General features: G+C 48.5%; 1 protein-coding gene across 3 annotated transcripts in view; it reads left to right on the top strand.

The window, feature by feature from the left end:
* Arhgap25 (Rho GTPase activating protein 25) overlaps positions 1–20,346 on the top strand; it is a 77,398-nt gene that overhangs the window by 35,314 nt on the left and 21,738 nt on the right. For all 3 annotated transcript variants that reach the window (XM_036181504.1, XM_036181503.1, XM_036181502.1), the window contains exons 2-4: positions 53–252; positions 4,376–4,463; positions 8,312–8,428. In XM_036181504.1, the coding sequence (XP_036037397.1) occupies positions 53–252; positions 4,376–4,463; positions 8,312–8,428 (405 nt within the window). The remainder of the gene's footprint in view (positions 1–52; positions 253–4,375; positions 4,464–8,311; positions 8,429–20,346) is intronic.

Here is a 20,346-nt window from a genome sequence, read left to right as displayed (position 1 = left end):
ACTCCCTGCTTCATGTCCCTCAGTCAGCCCGCCTGTCTGTTCCTCTCTATAGCTCGGTCAAGGAGCGTGATGACTGGGGAGCAGATGGCGGCCTTTCATCCACCAAGCACCCCCAACCCTCTGGAAAGGCCGATTAAGATGGGCTGGCTGAAGAAGCAGAGGTCCATCGTGAAAAACTGGCAGCAGCGGTACTTCGTGCTGAGAGCTCAGCAGCTCTACTACTACAAGGACGAGGAGGACTCCAAGCCACAGGTACCTGCTGGGTGTGTGTCCTTGCTTCAGGTGCGGAGGAGCTGGGCCGGGCCCACTGGATGCTTTGACTCCTCTAGGCCTCCTCACTGGGGCCAGACACCTCCAGCTGGGTGTTGCTGCTGCCTCGTCATAGACTTTCTCTAGATGCCCAGAGTGTGAAGATGGCAGAAACATTCCCACTAGCACAAAAGGGTTCCTAGGGCACCCCAAGTCCAGTCTCACACCGTAACGGTGGCACTGAGTTGGGAACCCATCATAGCAGCTCAAAAGAACTAATCTGGGACTCTGTTGTTGTCGTTGTTCAATAACTATGTCTTGGACAACTATTGTATTTAATGCCTTATGCATTCATGCATAAATATTCCCACACCAGTTACCGCCAGAGACATGTGAAGTAAATCAGTGAGGAAAGTGGGGGAAATACCTGCTGAATGGAGCAGCAAATAATCCCAACAGATAAGGGAAACATGGAGTTGTCAGAAAAAGGATGAGTTATGAGAGGGGAAGAAGGTGAGAGGGAAGTTTGGGAGACATGTTGCGGTCTTTAATGGGACAGGAGTGCAGACTGATGTCATGCAGGTGGTGGCAATGCTAAGGAGAGGCGGTGCCAGGTGGGTCTCTGGGACAGGGGCCTCCTGGGCAGAAGAATGGCCACACACAGACCAGAGGAGCTGTAGGTGACCTGTGTAGGAAGCACCAGGGGTTCCGGGTGGCAGGAACAGACCCAGTTCTGAGTACCAGAGGGGACGAGGTCAGAGAAGTGTCAGGACCAGTGCTGAGAACTGGAGGGGAAGAGGTCAGAGAAGTGAGGGCAGGGGTGTGGGTTTAGGGGGCAGGTTGTGAGTGTCACTGCAAAGACTGGCCTTTTACACCGAGTGTCATGGAGAGCCACTGCAGGATCCTGAACAGAGGGATCTCAGTCTTCAGCTGGCTGTAAACACAGATGGTGCTGTGTGTCCTAAAACAGACTGAAGTTTGGGTAGGGAGCACAGGTAACATAAACAGCAGTCACAGTGCTAGGAATGTCAGAGAGGGCTGTGGGCTGAAGTTCAGCCATCAGATTCAGGGTATATAGGAGCAGAAGGACAGCATCACACTTGAGTGTGAGGTTATCTGCAAGCCAGCTGTGATCCTCAGCCCCAGGCCGGTCTCTTCTCCCTGTCCCCTCTGTTCTGATGTTCATAATGGGAAGTGAGAGTGTGACAGGCCACCACTAGCCACGACTATGGGTTCCCGAGTATAAAACTAAGGTCCCTAGCACCAAAGACTGCTGCATACCCACCAGGAATTCGTATCTGTGGTAACGGAAGCAGGGTGGAAGGGCTTTACTAGAACTTATTAGAGAAAATAGACTCCCAAAATTAGGAAGGTAAAGACAAGTCACATTTGGATATCGGGGGTGGTTAAGCAGGTGAACAGACAAGCAGATGGGTGGAACCAAAATGAAACAGTCACAGAGACTCCGCCTCACCGGCTTTTGAGGACCTCTGAGTGTGGTGACTGGACTTCCTGTTCTTTATGAGCAACACAGATCTTATCAAGTCTGGCAAACACAGGACAAGATCACGGTGGCTGGTGCATCGGGGTGATGTGAGAATCCTCTGGGAGGCAACCGCTTCGGCCACCCCCAAGCCCACCGAAAGGGCTGCTGGGTAGTGGCCGTCTCGAGTGGAAAGGGGAAGGTGCCTCCCATGGAGCACTGCGCTCTTGCCGTGGCTCCGCAGTTATGGCTACCTTTTCTGGATCCTCCTTTCTTATTTATAACGAGACAATACTGCCTGGCCTGTGTTTGTCGCGTGATCTCACAGTATGAAGCCCACATGAAAACCTGCTCTGTAAAAACAAACTAGAGACAAGGGTAGTCACGTGTGAGTCCTGGCTTCTTCTCCACGTGAGAAACCCACGGCTTCTCGTGATTCAATTGACCGAGGATGAGTAGGCAATTATGTTCTCGGCCCTCAAGGACAGTTTATTATGAAATCTGTGAATATAGTAATCAGACCAAAAGGCCAAGGGAGGAAACCACACAACCCCCACCAGGCAGCTGACATAAAGAAACAGCTGGTAAAAATAACACACTCCTTTCAGATCTAAAAATACAAATTGTAGGGAAAGAATGGTTATTCCTTATAAAGGATATATTTTACTGTGTGCTGCTCTGCATATTTGATTGCAAAAAGCTGCACTTGTACACGAGGAAGTTTAGATCACCGGAAAAATACAAGTGAAAAATTATTCACAATCCCATCAAGTAATAGCTGCCCAAATTGAGCATTCCCGACACTTGGGAAGTTGTTCCGTATGTGTGAAATAAGGATATCATTTAAGAAACGTGGCAACATGTCACAACTATTGTTCTTTAGTGTTGACTGTTATTCTAGAATGTAGCCAATGATCATGGTGAATAATGTATTGTACAAACATTCTGAAATATATACTACTTTTTGGTTGTTGTTTAATGACATAGTTTCTCTGTGTAGCTCTGGCTGTCCTAGAACTCTGTCTGGAGACCAGGCTGGCCTTGAACTTACAGAGATATATCTGCCTCTGCCTCCCGAGTGCTGGTATCAAAGGCGTGTGCCACCACCTCCTGGCAAATATTCTGAAATTAGAAAAAAAGAATTTCTTACTGTTGGAAATCTAACTGATGGTCACAGTATATCCCAAACCATAGTTGGTGGCTGTCCTACAACCTTCCTGCAATCTCCAACATCTCATTCAAATAAAGATCACTTCTAGGGTTGGGGATTTAGCTTAGTGGTAGAGCGCTTGCCTAGCAAGTGCAAGGCTCTGGGTTCGTTCCTCAGCTCAAAAAAAAAAAAAAAAAAAAAATCACTCCTTTTTAATGTTTAATGGGCGGGCTGGGGGCAGGTATGTGCATGTGAGTGCAGGTGTCCAAGGAGGTCTGAGATGTCAAATTCCCTGGAGAAGTTGTGGGCCACAGTGCTGGGAACCCAAATCGGGTCTTTGAGAAGAGAAGCAGCCAGTCCTCCTAACTGCCGAGCCATCTCTCCAGCCCCACATTGCTCTTCTGAATACTAGGTCATTTACCAAGCGCTCATATAGTGTAAGTTCCAGGGAAGGCTTAGCAGCTGGCTCACACAGCTTTTGAATGTGCCTCGATCTGCTCTCAGGAGCCATGCACTCTGCCTCTGCCCCATCTCCACTCAGAAGCCACCCAGGTCAAGCAGCAGAGTTAGTGATAGTGGTTACACAGCTCTCTCCCCACTGCCCCACCTCTACCCCCAGGGCTGTCTTCCTCTAGTCACCACCTGTTTGCTTATGGCGTCTAAGGGTCTCCCTGCACAGGGAGAGGGAAGAGCTGCAGGGCGTGTTGATGGCCAGTGTGAGTGACTTGAAGTCTCTTGCTTCTTTGAGCCAAGTCTGGTTAGGAAGTCCTGATCAGGAATTCTGGATTCTCACTGTCCAATGTTCAAGTCATTGTTTTCCAGCTAATTCACCTCCCGAGGTCTTGTTCCCTCACCTCTCCAGCTTCTCCGCTCCTTCCCGCCATCTCCCTCCTCCCCCCCCCTCCTCTCAGCCCCTCCTCCCATTTCCTCCCTCCCTCTCTCCCTCCCTCCTCCCCACCCTCTCTCCTCTTCCTTCTTATTCTTTCCTTTTCTTTCTCAGACATCTTTATTCCTAGATCTCAGGAATCTCTCTTCTTCCAGGCTTCTGATGTCATTTTGGAAATGTCTTGAGCTTCTAATCCTTTACACGTTCACTGTTGCTGGTTTTTCTTTAGACTGTTTGGGATAGTGACAACTCAGGACTAGATGTCCTACCTTCAACCTCAGGGACGTGAATACAAATCAGGAGTAACTAAGTCTGGAGAAATCAGCTGTGTCATTTAGCTCCCAATCTGAACCACATCTGAATGGTGGAAGTGAGCGTCCTGGCTGTGAGGCTCCAGTGTGGGAAGCCCAAGAGGTAGCTGAAGCATTGTACTCACCTTGGCCAAGGCCTGAGTCAGAGGGATGCCCTTCAAACTGGAAGCAGCTTCCACGTTGCTCTGCTTGCTCTCCTCACTCTACTGTTAGCATCTCATTTGTTTCCCCAAATTAACAGCTTCCTAGGTAAGAAATGGCTGACTACATAAAGAGCATAACCTTTGGTCTTTCAGGGCTCCATGTATCTGCCAGGCAGTACAGTCAAAGAAATCGCCACAAATCCCGAAGAAGCTGGGAAATTTGTCTTCGAAGTTATTCCAGGTAGGTAGCCTGCATTTCTATCTCATACCTAGAAGTCAAGGTGACAGTCCATCAATCAACCATGCTATGAACTCATAGTGGCTCTTCATATAGTTAGTGAACATATCCCAGGTGATTAACTGGCTTAAGGGACACCCATGACAAGTGGGTGCTCATTTGGTGCAATCCATGAGTGTTTCAGAAGTGCCTGGGGCCAGGAGTTGTAGCATGAGGCTCTGGGCCCTCACTGTGAATAGCCACCATCGTTCTCTCTCACCCAGATTGCAGAATCCTACCAGTTGAGCTGGGTGATACTGCCGCTTGGATGGGTTGTGGTCGTAGAATCTCAGTGGTCCTTTATGTTCCAACAGGACCTAATGAGAAACAGAATTAGCCTTGGAGAACTTAAAACACTACAGGTGCTGGATGTCACCCATGTGCACATGGGCTATATGCTGGAAGGAGCCTCTTCTCCAAGAAGAATATATTAGGAACAATGGGAATTTAGCACATACCCCTGCATCGGCCACCTTGGGGCTCCCTGCTGTCTCTTGCTCTGAGGCTGCCCCTGTCCAGCCAGGAATGATAGTGCTACTATGCTGTCTGGTTGCCACAGCCCTGATCCCAGCAGGGAAGGTCACAAGTTCCTAGACCTCTCCTTCTTGCTCACATAGACAGCCATGTCCAAAGAGCCATGGGTGGAGAAGGAAGCATGGCAGAGGAGTAAAGTACCCTCTCTGGAACCAACCTCCCCACACCCAAATTCTGACCATGCCTCTCACTGTATAGCAGCCCCTCTAGTTTCTCCCCAGTGTTTCTGACTTATCTGTGATGAGGACAATGAGGACAGTGAGGATTACATGGAGATGTCTGGATAAAACATTTGGTATGGTGCCTCATATATAGAAAGTGCCATGCAGATGTTTGGTACTGGGAACATCTGGTGGGAATTACAACACAGAGAAAAATGCTAATGTTGGCTGACAATTTACAGCAAAGAGAAGGGAAAATGAAGTCCAGGTGATTTTCATGGCGTCTCTCTTGTTTTCTAATCTGAAGATCTAGCCACATCTTCCCACCAGCCCAGTCATTCCTCCCCATCCAGGAAAACCCCATCAATTTCCCGCCTGAACTGTGATATCTCTAGGATCTCTCTCCCAGTGCAACTCCTGGACTACAACCACCCACAACAGTGTGTCCCAATGACAGCATTTTCTCCCCAGAAAGTTCCATGGAAAGCTCCCTGAAAGTGCATTGTGGGTTTGCCCCATAAACCACCATCCTAGAAGACTGCTCTTTGGGAGGGAAGGGAAGAGGCTGTCCTTCATCATCTTGCCCACATATATCACCTCCTGCAGGAGCTCCTGGATGCTAGCTCTTCTCTCCCTCCCCCTCTCTCCCTCTCCCTGTTCTATCTTTCAGTCTCTGTCTTTCCTTCTGTCTATCTCATTGTCTGTCTGTCTCTTCCTGTCACACTATCTTCCTCTACCCACACACAGGTGGGTATATAGCAATCCTAAACTCAGAACCTCTGTTCCTACTGTTGTTTCCAAGGCTCCACCCAGCCTAGGCTAAGCTATGTAAGATTCTCAGTTCATCTCTTAGTTCTCCTCTTGCAGAAGGCCATGCTGCCATAAGAAACAGGATTCCCAATCAAGGCCCTCTCTGCAGTCCCCAGGTTCAGGGCCACACAGTAGTGTGTACTTATTACTATGCCTTTAACTTCCAGCAGGCGACTGTTGAGGAAGGGCGTCCCTCTCTGCCTGGCCTTTAGCTTGAGAACAAGTGTAGGGTTCTCCTCCTATTGTGTAACACATCTCATTCAGCCTTCACACATTGCACTTTAGGAGATGCTGTCATCCATTCAACAGCAAGTGTGTCGAGCATCTGTTAAGAGCTGGTGCTGTATGAGGGCGGCGGTCGGAGAACAGAGACAGCTACTGCTAACAATGCAGCCTCACACCAAACAGCCCTGGTGAACTGTATCATTCTCCTGATGGGAAAATTAGAGGGGAGAAGACATTCTGACTGAGGGGGGTGGAGGTGGTTGCTTTGTCATTGATGGTGGAGCAGGCAGAGGATGTGTCCTTGAGAAGGTGGGATTGAGGTAAACTTAGGAAGATGCTAACAGAGAAACTTAAGTGTTTGGCTGGAGGAAGCCTTTCCGAGGACAGGGATGGCCAGTGCAACATCCCCAAGCCTCCGTGTGTCAGAGGATTCCAAGTGGACTATGTGGTCAGGGTGACATGACTTTTGGAGTAGGGGATTGGATAGGTAGTTCTTGGCAATTATAAGAAATTGAACGTCTGTGCCAGAAGTATGGAAAGCCACTGGGAAGTTCTAAGTACAGTGGCATGACATGGCTCATGTTTAAAATTCATGTCATTTGAGAGTAAAATGTAAGTTATAGGGGTGAGGACAGAATGGGGATGGATATCAGTGAGGAGACGAGGCAATTCAGAGGTAGTGGCCAGAGGAAATGTATCCCAGTGGGGTTTCTCATGGCAGAACCAAAGGGGTTCCTGGAGCCAGTAAACCAAGAGGTATTTTGACAGTGCAGCAGACTAAGTGTGCTCATGGAAGAGAAGGACACCAGGTAGATTCTGCCCATCAGGACGTCCATAGGGAGGAGGAGAGCAGCAGCCTTGCCTGGCGTTTGGTCCCCAGTGGGCAGATACCTGGCATCTCTGGGCTTCAGTCCTAATAACCGTAAGCTGGTAACGTCACGACTCCCCACTCCATCTCAAAGGGACCCTGTGGCTACTCAGGTAGTTTTTAGTTCTTTCCTGAGCACTTATTTCTTCCAATTTTACCCCTGGAGATATCACAAGAAAGGCTTTTATGGAGATGAGGCAATGACAAGATGGATTTAGAATCAGCTCATCCCAAACTGTAAAGGAAGGTGTGGTAATGCTCAGTCCAGGAGGCCAGAACCAACGGGGTTGGAAAGCTGCTCTCTGCAGGAAAATCCAAGGCTAGGCCCCTAGGACAGTTGGAATGGGCTCTCTCAGATGGCGTTGTAGGAAGAAGGGGCTTCAACAGCATCCAGTGATCGAAGGGATTACTGTTATGCTCGTCCCTTCTAACACCTTTACCAGCTAAAGAAAGTTCTTTCTCTGCAGATTTCTGCCCTCGGGGAGGTGTAGGAAGATGTTAGGTTCCCTTCTGTCCTCCATTTCTTTTGTCACTTTTCCTCACTTTTCTGTCCCTTCCATGCCACCTGTCCTCTGTCTTTTCTGCCATCTTTTCGCTCACTTGATACATTTAAGCTTTCTTTAGTTTAAAGTGAGAACGGTAAACAAGGCCCTGACAATCTCCGTGTGTCCCTTAACTAAGCATTGGAATCCCACCCTCTGCAAGGCTCTGTGGCCCCAACATCCAGTGACGGGAGACATCAGTTCTATGAGAAAGGCACTCTGGTACCCACGGTCCCTCTTGCCCGGGGCTGTTGTTCCCTGCCGGATCTCCACAGCTGAGCTCAGGCGGTCTTGGGAAGCATCTGTTGTGGGCATGGGGACCAGAAGTCTCCTTGAACGCTGAACTGAATGCTGCAGTTGCTCTTCCTGTCAGTAGCAAATGGCTTCTGACCTCTGTGGAGGCGGCTCTCTGGCAAAGGCAGGGCGGCTGCAAGCCCTGTATTCAGTGACTTGTCAATAGAAATATGCCATTGGCTAAAGTCGTAAAGTGGGCCAAGATGGGGGGCCACTGGGCAAAGTTAGACAACACTTGACTCTCGGTGCTTTGCTGAACTAAGAAATCAGGTTCAACACCCTCCTCACCTCACCCCCCAATCTCCCACCCCACCCCCACTTCCCCTGGCTCGGCTCCTCCCACTCTACAGCCTCCCTGTGTACTTCTCTTTCCTCCAGCCTCATGTGACCAGAACCGCATAGGACAAGACTCCTACATCCTCATGGCCAGCTCTCAGGTAGAGATGGAGGAGTGGGTTAAGTTCCTCAGGAGAGTTGCTGGCACGCCCTCTGGAGGTAAGGACTCGCACACACGCTCTTTCTGAGCAGGCCTCTTGGGAGGAGGAGGAAGCAGGCTCCAGATACCACCTCTCTTTGTGCAGTGTTCAGAGGAGAGGATCAGAGACCTCTGAAGCCACTGGCATAGTCAGGTCCTCTGCTGAGTATGGGGGAAAGAGTCTGGGGATCTCGACACCCTCCTAGCTCACCTCAAAGAGCCAACTCCAGATCAAATAGAATCACGGTGAGTCCTTTGCCTTGGCCAGCAAAGGAGTGTGACACCCCAAAATAGGTCCTTCTCCACTTTAGCTAAAGTACTGTCGCTGAGGTGAAGAGGTTGGCTAGCTGATCTGGGTTCCTGGTAGCCTTAACTCTTACTGTGCCATGGGTATGTCCTTTATGGATCCAAGAAGTCTAATGACAAGATGTGCAACCAAGGCTGGTCAGTACAGAAGGACAGCTGCCTTTGACGGAGGTGGGGGGGGGGGGGGGGGGGGGGCGGTTCTCCGGGTCTTACAGATATTCAGTAAACTCTGCATTTAGCCTTTTCTAGGGTATACAAAGTATTTGAGGTCTCTGGGCATCCTAGTGATATTTTTCGCCCTTGGGCAACGGCCTGACTACCAAAAACAAACAACAAAAACCTGATGCAAAAATATGCATGAGAGGGGTTGGGGATTTAGCTCCGTGGTAGAGCACTTGCCTAGCAAGCACAAGGCCCTGGGTTCGATCCTCAGCTCCAAAAAAAAAAGGGGGGGGGGATATGCATGAGAGCAACAGATAATGAATGTAGCCTGTTTTCTTCATTTTATAAAAACATAGAATAACTCAAATGGGTAAGTTCACAAAATACCATTTTCTAACATTTTAGGAAAATGTACCATTTGTGTTGACTCCAGGAAAACTATAAATACATAATTAATTATTGATGTCTCTTATTTAGAACTCATTTATGGGAGCATTCATGGTTAAATATTGATATCATTTCCCAACAGTTTCTTTCAGAAATTACAAGAATACCAAAATAATTTTATGTAAAATTGAAAAAAATTAGTCATTTGAGTTTAGAGCTTCTTTGTTCCAACCAGCGTTGTGTGTACATATATTTTTTTCTGAGAGGTAAATGTAGAATGTATGAAATTTCGTATGCTTTATAACTTATTCTATGTTATTATAAAATCTTTTTAAAGGTCTATTTTTATGATGTGTGTGTGTGTGTGTGTGTGTGTGTGTGTGTGTGCACATGTACACACGCCCGTACATAGATGCAGTGCTTGTGGAGGCCAGCAAACTGTGTCAGATCTCCTGGAGCCATAGCTCCAGACAGTGGGTGCCTGTGGATGCTGGATCCACACGCTCATCCTCTACATGGAGAGATGCCCTCTTCACTGCTGAACCACCTCTCCAGTTCCTGTCATAGAACCTTCCTGAGTCATTCCAGAGGTTGTTTGGATGCAGAACAGAAATCCTGTCCAATGACGTTAAGTAGCCAAAAGGGTTGCTGGGTAGATGCACTGGGGACAGGAACTCCCCTGGGCTCCTCAGGGACAGGAACTGAGAAATGGAATTCTATCTGTTTCTCTGGGGTCATGCCTTCACCCACTGTTCTTTGCACACTTGCCTGGTTCCTGTCTAGCCAGCAGTCCCTCATGCCCACACTCATCCCACATATATCCTTATGGCAGCCAACTTCTCTGCCAGTACCAGCCCAGCCTCTGCAGCCCCATTGTTAACTCCTGAGAAAGAAAATCCACCTGGCTCAGCAGAGGTCAGGATTCCGTCTGGGGACTTGGGTCCTGTGGCCTGCCAGGAGGGCCTTGGAGAAAGAAGCCATCAGGATAGGAGTGTGTCTGCCAGGGCTTTCATTAACAACTGCACCAATGCACAGAAAGCGCCATGGCTCCATTGGCTGTTTCCCAAGTCATAAACACAAGCTCTTATTACGGAAACTGTGCCAAGAAGAAGGTTTTATTTATTTATTTATTTATTTTTAACGTATGAAAGCTTGATCCTGTGCTGTTCCCCCCTGGAATGTCTTCGCCACCACCTTCCTTAAGCCCCTGACGGCAAGATCAAAAGCCTGCTGAGACATCCATTTCACAGTGAAGGGCTTTGGTCATTGGCAGGGGTCATGGGTGTTATCTAACTGTGCATCTGCTCTGTGCTCTCACTGGGTCCTGTGCCTTCTACCAGCCTGGATGAGACTGGCCATGCTGACCTCTGTCCCCAAAAATGTTCAAAAGTTCCTCTTATCAAGCTCTCAGCCTCCACCCTGAGGAAGAACTTGAGTTTTAGTCCTGGGTGGGGAAGCACTGTGGACTTACTCAGGGGACAGTATCAGCTGTGGTGTGATGACTGCTCATTGGACCAATGTGCCAATGTCACAGAGAAAAATAAGGAAAACCAACCCTTGGTGCCAGAGACAGAAGAGTTCTGATCTCTCCTCTCAAACAAAGGCTGCCCTCTCTATCTATTGAACAACCTAGCAAATATGACATCAAAAAGGAACGCAGAACTAACTCCTGTCTTGATCAAGCTTTTCTAGGGGTCCCAAAGGGAGGAAATGGTTTTTAGGGCCCTACTGACTCAGAACAGCACTCGAAGCCACAGCCAGTTAGGATCAGCCAGTACCTGCAGGCTGTTTTCATCATCTTCATTGGGCCCTTGCTGTCAAGGCCTGGCTGCTCTCAGCAGATAGTCTTTAGTCTAGGAACCACATCTTACATGCACATTCACTGTTCCAAGGCAGGGGCATGACTGAGCCTTAGAGGAGCGATACATGGCACCCCAGGAGTCCAAAGTACAGTAAGGTCGATTAGGTTTCTTTTCTTAGAAGTGAGTTAATCTGAGCAGGCTGGGGACACAGTATGTAAGAAGAATGAGCACATGGTTCTCAGTGATCTCAAAGCACAGGATTAACTTGGTTACAGGTGAGGTAAACCTTTGATTTGTAAAGGCAAGTACCATATAGCACTTCTTAGAAAAGTCATTCCCACAGACCAAACGTGGATTGCAGACAACAGAGCTTCACTGCAGCCATGACATCACTCCAGTTCTTCCCATGTTAGTTGAGGGAACTTCAGACCCCAAAGAGGATATGGCCACCCCCAGGAGACCATCTGGAGAAGGCCAGGGACAGAGCCAGGGCTCTTTGCACGGTGCCATCAATGAACTGCAGCTGGCCAGCAGGACGTACTCCCCAAACGGTGACATCACTGAGACACATTGCCAGCTCATTCCAACCCTAGGGCAACTGTGCCTTTCCCATGCATAGCTTGACCACTCCTCACTACCCTCACTCCTCCACCTGGTCAAAAAAGAATCCCTCCTGCTCAAACCCACCGCTAAACTTGCAAATCTTCCCTCTGATGGACACCCTGACGCCATCCGTCAGAATGGGCCTGACAACGGTCAGGTCAAGTCCCCTCTGCTCAACCCTTTCCTACTCTTCCCTTCTCCACGTGAATGCGAAAAGCTGTATACTGATCCATAATGCACACTGTTCCCTTGATTACCTCTTCATCCTTGCTTTCTAAACCTCCCTTCCACACCCACTGCACTCCAGCATCACCAGCCTCCTCAGACACCACTAGCATGCCCCTTGCACATCCTGTTCTCTGTTCAGAATCCTCTGCATGGCTTGCTTATTTGTATATTTTTTGTTTGTTTGTTTGTTTGTTTGTTTGTTTTTCTTCAGGCTTTTGCTTAAAGACCACCTCAGTAATTCCCCTCTGGGGCATTTCTGTTTAATTTTAGTAGCTGACGTTATCTGGCCCAGCCAGCCCTATTCCTCTGTTCTTCTTTTTTTTTTTTTTCCTCTCCAACGTGTAAACCCTTTGTAACTTTTGATAACTATTTACTTCCTAGTCCCCTCTCACTGGCATAAAGTCTTCAATCTGTTTGGCGGGAACTGTTTTTCTCTGTGTACCCCAGGATTGTCATAGTACCTGGCTTGTGTTAAATGGACTGATTAAGGAAGAAGCCCTCCACAGCAGAGTCACTCTGGGTCATTCTCCCAGGCTATTCTCGCCATTGGCTGGTGCCCAGCCAAGAAAGGACTCAGTGAAGGGAAGTGCTCCATCTAGAATGATTTCCCATGGAGCCTGTCAACAGCAAGCCTTGTTGAAGTTCTTTTTGATCCAAAGACATCATTAGGAAATCCAGTGAAAGCATGGAAACTAGCCAGAATGATAGCTGAACTCGAAAAGCTTTGCCTTCCACAGCAGGGTGTTCTCTGACACCTGTAGCCTGTCTGAGTGCCCATGTTAAATGAGAGAAGCCACTCTGGGCAGAACTGACACCTTCTCCTGCTCCTGTCACTGAAGAGGTGGCCCCAGGTCTCCCAGATGTTCCTCCCTACTGTCAGACTCTGCATGGTCCTCACATCTCCTTGGGGAGAAGATGCTTGGTGTTTTCTAGTAGCCAAGTATCAGTACCCTGGAAGTTGGGGATGTAACCCCAAAGTCTTGTCAAGTTAAGCAGGGAAAGAGAACGGAGGCAGTCAATTTCTAATAGCTCATCCCAGGCCTCAGTTCTGGTGTGTGGTATGTGTGTGTGTGTGTGTGTGTGTGTGTGTGTGTGTGTGTGTGTGTGTGTCTAGACTCCTCTCCTCTGCATGGAGACAACATCCTCAAGTCCTCATGGGGAAATCTGGTTTCTGTCACCTGGGAACAGGCAGCCCATGCTGCAGATGGCATCTCTGTTGACTGTTTGCCTTGCCCTCTGGATGCTTGCTCAGTGGTTCCTGGACCCAGGAATTCTGTGTTAGGTTTCATCCTTCTCTCTGATGCTCCAGTCAGAAGACGGGGTTCAGCTCCTTTTTTTTTTGTGGATTTGCCAACAGAAGGCTTATGCCATGTAAATATTAACTTATTATGAGCCTCAAGTTTTTCTTCCTCTGTTCTTTTATTTCTTTATGCCCCTCAGAACATGGTTTCACAGTCCCCAGCACAGTGCAGCTATGGGATGTGTGTCCCTTATTCTGTGTGGTCTAATCTTTCTTTCTAGCTAACTGATGACTTTTATTTATTTATACTAACTCTCATCTCCCCTCACCTAGCTCCTAAATATAAGAAAGACATGTACCTATTCATTTTCTCTCAAACTCTCTATTGATCACAGGCCAGCACCAGGGGGAAAGACTCACTGGTGCTCCCCACTGGGTAAGAGAAGGAAATTACGCTCTCAAGGAACTCATAGGCTACTAAAACACACTACAATTTAAATTTAAAAACCAAGGGATAACATAAAATGATGATTTTGAAAGATACTCTGAAGGCCGAGTGTGATTGTTCATGCCTATAATTCCAGCATTTGGGACCTAAGATAGAAGGATCACTGAGAGTTTGAAGCCAGCCTTGGCTACAGAATGAGTTTTAGGTCAGGCTGGGATAGAACATGCCTTAAAAAAATAAAAGTGAAAATGTGTCACGGAATAAAAATGCCAGAAACAAATAAATCTGTGAGGAGGAGAGGGAGGTGGGCTTCCCTGAACTAGAAATGACTCACTGAACTCCAAAGGGGCAGGAGAGGTGAACCAGACAGAGAAGTGGGAAAAGGAACAGTGTCTGTATCAAAAGGAACAGCACCTGCAAATGTCTTGAGATGGAAAGGTGAATGTATGGTGGGGGTCGGGGTGGGGGTGAGGGTAGCCGGTAGCAGTAGGGACAGCTGGTGAATGTGCTGGTTACTAGGACCAACAGGCAGCCATTCTGGAGAAAGGTGCAAGAAAGAAGGTGATGAAGTCAGATTGTATTGAAAGCTCATTCTAGTTGCTCTGTGCATCATAGCCTGGGCTGGAGGCCCAGAGAGAAGGCAGTAGACCAGAAATGGAGCTGGAGCTGCCATCCAGGCCAGACTGGATGGGTGGCAGCTTGTATAGGAAGGGGACAGTGGAGCTGGGAGAATCAAACAGGTTTGCACAGCGTTCTAGAGGAGGCACTGCCAGGACTCGGGTGTGAATTCCGTGTGGAGAGAGAAGGGGGTGTCAAAGGTGAGTCCCAATTCCCACCTGGGGAATGACAGAGGGGCGAACACTTGGTTGACAGGATGAGACTGCCCCGGGCCCTTCCTGGCAATTCTCTCCCTGCCTGTACCCCCGCGGTGCTCTCTGGGGTGTACAGGGTCAGCAGCAGCAGTGGAGGGGGTGGGGGGACTGGCTTGCTTCACCCAACAGCCTACCTCTGAGATCATTGTCTCAGAAGACCCTGACTGAGCCACGTGTGTCTCTGAAAGCCTTTCCAGGGGAGGGGAGGGTGGGCTGACTTCATAAAGGCTAAGTGGCGATCTGTGTTCCTGCCAGACAGCTTGATGTATGGCTCCATGCTGGTAAATGCTTGCGTGTGGGATTTTCCTTCTTTCTTTTAATCCACCTCAGAGCTGTCCCCTGAATGGCGGCTGACAATTAGCTGCTAAGTAAAAGGAGGCACTTATTTTTATTGTGTTCTGACAGCTTTATGTTTACTCTCTGAAAGCCAAGGGAGCCAGCCTCTTGTGTGTAAAGGTGAGTAGGGAGAAGTGTTGGGAAAGGGCCGGGCAGGTGCCAACACATCCCTAGTGTTCCGCCCAGGAGTCAGAACCTGAGCAGCCTTTGCAAGCATGTGCTGATCTGGAAGCCGGAGAGGACAGTTAGCTCTGGCAGTGCAGGAAGAGAGGCCAGACTGGCTTCTCCGAGGCAGAGTGCTCGGCAGCCATGCCTCACGTCCCCAAGATGCCGAACTGGGAACTGGGCTGTGGTTTTCCCACCCTGGCGCTCCTCTTTTGCTGGAACTTCAGGAAGAGAGCCCCCAAGCTCGGAAAGAAAGGTATTGCTTTCCTAGTCCATCACTCTTCCACGACAGGACACTTTTCTCAGCTGCTCTGGGCTCTCGTAGCGGGATAGGGTGTGCATCTGAAACTGAGCCCTGGGAAATGGTGAAGTTGGCACAGGGGCAGTGCTGGGGTCCGGCTGCGGGGGAAGGGTTCAGAGAAACTGAATGGTGACAGAGGAGGGACAAGATAAAGGGGGAGGTCACAGCTGATCTAGTCATTTTCACTTCTCGAAACCACTCCGTGCTCTGGGGTTTTGTAGCCACTCTGGGGAGGGATGTCTGGGGCTGAGGGCTGAAGATGGATGGACAGGGAAGAGAAGGGGCAGCTGTGTTATCTGTGAGAACAGGATGTCACTGTTGTGGGATGTCAGGACAAGGCATCTCCTGTTCGAAGCTTTAGGTCTGAGGACTGGGGGGAACTTGGAGAGGATATCAGAAAGATAGGATGTGGTGCTGGAGCACTATGGGAAAAGTACCAGGAGTCTCTATCCCTGGATCCTCCCTGGACATGAATGATGTCTTAAATATTGTTACATTGAATTGGGGGGGGGGATACTGTGGAGTAAAATCCAAGACTTCATGCATGATAGGCAAATGCTATGAATTATATTCCCCTCCCTTAAAAAAAAATGTGTGTGTGTATGTGTGTGTGTGCACGCACATGTACTAAGTATGTGCACATGGAGGCCAAAGATCAACCTCGGGTGTCATTCCTCAGGAGCCATCCACCTAGCATTTTGAGATGTAGTCTCCTGCAAGCCTGGAACTCAGGTTTAGGCTGGAGACCAGCGAGCCCCGGGACCTGACAGTCTTCAGACTAAACTGATGCTCAAGCTTGGGTATGGGTGCCTGCAGAGCAAATTTTTTACCCATTGAGTTTTCCCAGCCCATTTTGTTTTCTTACCTTGTTTTTTTTAAAGACAGTAGCCTGACTTATCATTGACTTTAATAAAACCAGATTAAACTGCTGCACAGAGAGTCCCAGGGAAAAAAAATATGGTTTTAGGCAAATTTCTAACCTGAGTCTAGCTTCTCAGTTTCCAGCTTCAGATTAGTCCAAGTAAATCAGTCAATGGTCCCATTCAAAAATTAGCCAGACCAAAACCTGCACAGCTTAATGAACTGATATACAGTTAGAATTGGCATTCACCAATTGACTGAAATATGGTCTTAGAGAAATTTCTAATCTGAACCCACCTTATTTTTGGAATATGATATTTTTATTTGCAAAGTTTTTAATAATAAAGTTAAAAAACCAAACCAGTCAATTGCTGTGAAGATTATGTTGCATTTAGCAATTACAATTTATATTGCATACCACACAATGGTTGTACTTGATAGGCTGACTTTTATAACTGTTAAGATGGAAGTGCTTCTGCTAACTGATTGGCTCAGAGTGACAGTGAGCTCTGGTGATTGAATTGATCGGACCTCACATTGTTGCCAAGAGCATAACTACGGAGTCCAGATGCCCTGAAGGAGTGGGCACGACCTAGGCCGGCCTCACTGGCCTCTTCCCTCACTGGCCTCTCTGGTTTTTGTCCTTGGGCTGCCTCTCCTTCTGTCCCCATATCCAGGCTTTTCCATGTGTGCCTGGAAGCAAAGGTAAAGATAAGGGCTGGGTGGTGGCGCATGCCTTTATTCCCGGCCCTTGGGGATTACTTTATGAGTTCAAGTCCAGCCTGGTCTACAAAGTGAGCTCCAGGACTACCAGGGCTTTTATACACAGAAACCCTGTCCCCCAAAACAAAAGCAAGCAAGCAAACAAAGGAAAGGTAAAGGCAAGGACCCAGAGAATAAGACCAGTACAGTTGGTGCAGTTCAGTGTGTGTGTGTGTGTGTGTGTGTGTGTGTGTGTGTGTGTGTGTGTGTGTGTTGGACTCAAGGATCTGCTTTGGATGCCACACTACCATGTGGTCTGCATGAGGAATGATACAAACTGACTAAGACAAGCATAGGGTACTTTTTTTTTCAGGGGGGATATTGAGACAGGATTTCTCTGTGTAGCTTTGGAGCCTTTCCTGGAACTCACTCTGCAGCCCAGGCTGGCCTTGAACTCACAGAGATCCGACTGCCTCTGCCTCCTGAGTGCTGGGATTAAAGGTGTGCATCACATCACCACTTTCCAGCCATAGGGTACTTTCTTTCGTGAAAGAAGGGACACAGTGGCCCTCCTGTTTCTAGGGCATGCACTGAGTTCTCCATAGAGGGGATGGCTTTGGCTGAGTTCTAAGCTACAGATATGAAGTTTGGGGATTTCATCCTGGAGGAATTTAAAGTCATGGTTTTATAAGGAAGTGAGTTAGGACATGGAAGAGAGTGCCTGGGACTTGGAGGTCAGGGAGAAAGGTAGAAGCCCTGGAAGAGGGTGAGAGCAGTCGATGATATGAACGAGGAACCCAGAGAGGGTTGTTCCAGGAGCCACTAGAAAGTGTTGCAAGAGGGGAGCATGACCTACTGGGCCCCAAGCTGCCGACTGAACTGCTGAGATGAGCACTGGAAATCTAACCCCACAATTAAAAAATGGAAAGGCCATTGGTCTCCTTGACAAGGGGGAGTTTGGAAAAATGCTGAGCAGAGGGAAGTGTGGAAAGTGGGAAGCATGGGAGGAGACAGCAGGTGGAACATTTCTGAGGTCTAAGGCAGCCTCTGTGCCAGGAGATAAAAATAGGTGAACCAGACGGGCTGTCTGTCTCTGAGGCTCTCACAGCCCATGGAAGAGTGCTGCTTAAATAAATCATCACAAAACTACATAAGAGGCGATAAAAGAGGGCGTGGAGGGGGAGATCTGTGGATTCAGAGATGGCTCCATCCCCTCCCTAAGTCTTCCAAACTCAGGAAGTCTGGGTGTTTAGGAGGTGTGAGAGGAAGGGCATCAGCCTGCGAGCTGTGAGTGCAAGCCTCCTTTTTATTCTAACATGACCTCAAGCTTCAAAGATCCTGCAGATGGTTTGCCGAATGATTTTGTGCATTCTGCAGGAGAAATTTGCAAGAAACGCAGCTGTCCCCCCTCCAAACTGTAACAACGTGAGCAGTGGCTGTGAGGCAGGGACGGGTTAACATGTTTCAGGTGGCCCAGTCTGCCCGGAGGCAGAGAGTGTTTAGGGATAACTCCAAAGTGATGCCCTCAATCTCACTAACTGGTCCAGTTGCGTTAGGCACCTGTTGCCAGCCGCTTTGTGTTCTCGTGGCACTTGACACTTGGTTGACTGTCTAAATGCTGTGGGTTGTGAGGAATGCTGGGAGTGGGGGAGCTGGGACTAAAGAGGAAGCAGGAGGAGTGTGCAATTGAAGAAGACCCTGGGAGATGCGCTGTTCTGTGTGGACTGAGGAAATAGAGGAGGGAGGGGAAGCAGGGTATGGCTGCAATAGTCACTGGTTTTAGGTGGTACCCAAATGTGTGGAGACATGGAAAGGAGGCACGGGGGGGGGGGGGGGGGGGCATCAGGATGAGGATGGAGTTCTGTAGGCACGTGAGAGGAATGGAAAGAAAGGCAACTCAAGGCTATCTGTGTTTGGAGAAGACCAGCAGGTACAGAATCATCCCAAGTCCAAAGTAGGATTTGGCCACTGGGAAGGCATCCGATATCACCAAGAAGTTTTGTTGCAAAGAGATGAGCTATGGAAATTAAACTATGATGGGCTGAGAGTTGGGGAACTGAATAAATTCAATGGGCTGTGAGGGAGGAAACGCCCTCCATAAGTAGACACACATTTTGTGAGAACAATGGTAAATAGAAAAAGGTTAGAATTGCTGCTTTGCAGAGCTGAGGTAAAGGATTGGTCTTTATAAATTGACAATGATGTAGATTGACTTTTAAAGAGCAAGTCTCAGAAGAGGTGGGAAGCACAGAGCTGACTGGTGGAGGAAGAACAGGGTTCGTCTTCCTCTCTCAGAGGAGGAGGAGGGTGGGGGGCAGGGCCTGGGATACAGCCTTATTTATGTCTTCCCTCCTGGAGGAGTCAGCTGACCTGCTGAAGCAGGGAGGAGGCGGGAGAGTGAGTGTAAAGTCAGTGGAGCTCCAGAGGGATGAAGATTCAGAACCCAGGTCTCACGAAGACTGGACTAGTGCATTCTGGGATATGGCACTATCTCTGTATAATATGATGCCCTTAGTTCTCTGTGGACTTACAAAGTTAGACCTGACAGGGTAGGGTTGTTGGAGGGGAACGTAGTACTGAGAAATGGATATCCTGCTAAGAGCTACATGAGAACTGCTGAGTGTGGACTCGGAGGAAGAAGGAAGTCAGACTTCCCGTGGCCTTTGGTGTATTTTGGCTGTTTGTCCTCATCTGGATCTAGTGGCCCACCTGTGCCCACAATCCATGCTCCAGAAGACATCTGCCTTTCCCTCTGACAGTGGTTCTCCATGCCTCTCAGAAAGAATTTCCCAGTGAGGCATGACAGTCTGTGTTTTCAGTCAGATCATTTCAATCATGATCTGGCTCAGTGGAAATATCTATCCAGCTCCTTTTAGAGCAGACAGAAGCCCGGTTCTGTGGGGTCTTGAACATCCTGACTGTCTCGGCATTGTCTGCATGGTCCTTTCATTTTCATAATGGGAAGTTGGGTTTTTGGAGTCAATGACAAGGTCTTTGTGCTCCCTGTCATATTCCACAGGCTGCTGCTGGCCCGTGCTGGGCACTTGATGACCGTTATAGAGGAAACTGGGTTAATTTATGTGATGACTGCTAGTGGTCCAACCAACGAAATGCCAGAACAGCCATGCATTTCGGAAAATACTTGTTTAAAGATATTAATCCACTAAGTAATTTAGCAGAATCTGTTGCCCATTCGCCTTGTGCCGGGCTCACAGGGGGGAGAAAAGAGACCTTACCTGTGTTTTCTTATGGTCACATGCCCAGACACAGACACACAAGTCCCAATATGTAACCTCTCTACCTGAGAGCAAGAAGGCCTGATGAAGTTGGAAAAGTCCCAGGAGGGACAAACAGAATTCCAGGAGGCAGGGAAGGGGGCAGACGTGGGAGGGAGAGGAGGGTTCGAGAACATAGAAACTGGGGAGCGCTATGTTTTGGGAGCATCAGGGTGAGATGCCTCTGAATACACGTTAGTAGGTCATACAAAAATGGTGTGGGGACATTAGGCCAGCACTGAGATGCACT

This window comes from Onychomys torridus, chromosome 3 (assembly GCF_903995425.1).
Source record: "Onychomys torridus chromosome 3, mOncTor1.1, whole genome shotgun sequence".
In the NCBI taxonomy this organism is placed as follows: Eukaryota; Metazoa; Chordata; class Mammalia; order Rodentia; family Cricetidae; genus Onychomys; species Onychomys torridus.
Note: the sequence above shows the minus strand (reverse complement) of the source record. Positions and strands in the feature narration are given on the sequence as shown.